Here is a 2,988-nt window from a genome sequence, read left to right on the forward strand (position 1 = left end):
TTTGTCACTATAAAAATACAGTAAAATAAGACATTAGTTTGTATTTATGGTTTTTGTATTTTTATGAGAATTATAAATAACATTTTTTTTGGCATAAATAAAACAAACTTTTAGAGAAAATAGATTTTTACTCCAAAACTTTTAAAAGAGTTTCACAAGATTTTCTTTCAAAATAAAAGACTTCCGGTGTCGCATATATTGATGAAGCAAATCTAGTGGTAGGTAGTGTAATGTCAGCAATGAATATTTATATTTATTTAAACATTTGTGGTGCTTCTTAGCCAGAAATGTATAAAACTATCTAAAATTAAAACAGAGCTAATTAATTTAATTTTTTTTAACCTTGAAAACACTGGAATTTGTCAAAATGTTTAGTTCTTGGAACTAAAGAAATATAAAGAAAAAAATAGCATTTTCTCAAAATGTAATTTTTTAAGCTTTTGACTTACTTCAGTATAACTTGCTTTCAAAATAAAAGACTTCCTGTGCCACACAGGATCATCCTAGTGGAGCTAAAGATTTTAAACAATGCAAGACAAAAATGTCATTTTCTCTTGTTATACATTAAGTTTGGTGAGGCGTCATTCTTTTTACTCACTTATTACTGCTGTAAATCTAAACTCAAACATGACTTCTTTGGTTTATGATCCAGAGAACAAGTATATAAAACTCTCCTTTGGACAACTGCTAACCATTGTGGTGCAGCGTAGCAAAATATGAGCTTTAAACTCATAAAATGAGCTGATCAATCAGGGAAAAAAAATCAAATGTTTGGTTTGGAGTGGAGATGGAAAAACTTTTACATGGTTTTCTGACTTTTAAGTGCACATCAGCCGCTTAACTAATCTAAATCAATGCTAATTTAGTAACCCTTACTTTTAAAAAATATCAATATTTTTTTTTTCTTCAGCCAGAGTGCTAATATGGAGGTTGGAGACCCCTGGACTATAAAGTGAGACGGTTTACTTTTTATATTCTATATATTGTAAACTTAAAATGTTTCAATTTACTCTAAAAAAGTATTTAGTTCACTACTTATATACTTGTAATACTAATATACTCAAGTATACTTAATAAAATAAAATACTACAGTGTGGGAGGGGGTGGTGTCCGGCGCCCCCACAGGTGCGTTTGTGTGCTGACCACGTGACCACCACGCCCCGCCCCTCCACCTTCCCAATAAAGCACAGCAAAAGTCGTCTCTCCGCTTTCTTTCTCTCTTCCTTCCTGCAGCCAGCAGACGGCGAGGTGAGCGCGCGCGGGCCCGCGGACGTAAAACGAAACCACACGGCCGCGTGCGCGCGCACATATGATTAATTAGTAAAATGTGGCTCCCGGTAACCGGACGCCACGTCTCATCCAAGTGTCGGGGGGTCTGCGGAGGACAGAGGCGCAGGTGAAGGGCACGGAGAGGTCCAGGTGAGACTCCGTTTCCGAGCATGTGTGCGGGTGTTTTCCCTGAAGCGCGCGAGTGCGTGACAGACGAGCCCCGCAAACTGGGCTCAGTTTGGCATCTATAATTTACAAGCCGCAGTCGGGCCGTCGGGGGATCCGTGGAGGTGCCATTACCAGAGGGACGTGAATGTATCAAACGGTGCCAGATTGGACGGTCGTGGTGCGTTCACGGCACCGGAGAAATTCGTTGTTTTTGACCGTTTCCATTCATTCTGAAGGAGTTCTGCTGATGACTTTACTCGTGAATTAACGCCCCCCTCTTGACGCTCCCTCTTCAGATGCCATAGGCTGCAGCGCGCGTGAGGCGGCCCCGTGCGTCCTGCGGAACCCCGTTTCCATTGGTGGAGCCAGAAAAGGAGCCGCGGCCTTCCTCACTGCAGGAGGAGTGGACCGTCTGCGCATTTCAGCTACCAGGAGCCACGCCGCGCCCCCCTTACTCCTGCAGCATGACAGACCTCCCGCACTGTGCGCACCGACCCCGCGCCACGCACCGCCGCGCTTGAGGAGACCGCACCGCCTTTCCAAGCCCCCGGGATTCGGCCTATCGTGGTAGCCGCTCCGAGAAATCCCTCCTCCTCTTCCTCAAAGAGCCCCCGCGCTGTGGCCTCATAGCAGACGGAGGAAAATGTAAACAGGAGCCGGGCTGGATCAGAAACTCCGCACGCCTTCCACCGCAGCCTCCTCTTCCTCCTCCCAGGCCGTCCGAGATGGAGACGGAGAGGGTCGCCCCGGAGCAGGAGGGAGAGGCAGAGCCCCCCCTGCACAGCGTCCACGGAACCCACCGGATCCGGCCGTCCTCCTACAGGGCCCTGCGCAGCGCCGTGTCCACCCTGGCGCGCCTGGATGACTTCAGCTGCGAGAGGATCGGAGCGGGCTTCTTCTCCGAGGTGTTCAAGGTGAGGCGGGCTGGGAGGATGCACCTGGAGGGACTCTCTCAAACCTCACTGTCTTATGTTAGCAGAATTATTAGAGTGGAAAAAGTCTTCTCTTACAAACACTGGAGTGTTGCTCTGTGTAAGTGGAGACTTCCAGGACAGATAGATGGTTTGCACGTGTTGGTAACTCAATACTGTCCTATTTGTTACAGCAGATACCCTCTGTTTGGTGCTGTCACCTATTGAGCTTGTATAGGTGCATCAGTAGAGTAGAATGATCACTTTTTGTCTTGTTGTTGTCAGCTGTGATGACACGGTTTATGTTATGGTAGTTTCCAATATCAATATTATTGATTTATTTAATCAAAAGGCTATTTTACATTGTTGGATTTGATTAACGATATATCTGGTTGGATTTGATGAATCACTACAATCCTAATTAGGGTGATAAATCAGTGCCAGTATCTATATCTGACATATCGGCCAGGATTAGTCTGCTAATCGACCAATAAAATAGCGGACAGCTAATTTAATAGTCGATTAGTCGTTACTTTATATTATATGGAGTCGGAGTGTAGTAAAGTTGAAAGTTATAACGGGATGGCTAATTTGGAGTCTAGCTAATATTTCAACTACATGCTAGCTATTTTAGCCATTT

General features: G+C 44.7%; 1 protein-coding gene across 1 annotated transcript; it reads left to right on the plus strand.

Moving 5' to 3' along the window:
- Positions 1-1,200: 1,200 nt before the first annotated feature.
- LOC112156081 (dual specificity testis-specific protein kinase 2) lies at positions 1,201-2,351 on the plus strand (the record flags this gene model as incomplete). Its single annotated transcript, XM_024288236.2, is given in 2 exon segments — positions 1,201-1,419; positions 1,734-2,351. A coding segment is annotated over 1 exon segment (189 nt), but the record flags the coding sequence as incomplete, so codon positions are not given.
- Positions 2,352-2,988: the final 637 nt, after the last annotated feature.

The sequence above is a fragment of the Oryzias melastigma genome, linkage group LG18 (assembly GCF_002922805.2).
Source record: "Oryzias melastigma strain HK-1 linkage group LG18, ASM292280v2, whole genome shotgun sequence".
Lineage (NCBI taxonomy): Eukaryota > Metazoa > Chordata > Actinopteri > Beloniformes > Adrianichthyidae > Oryzias > Oryzias melastigma.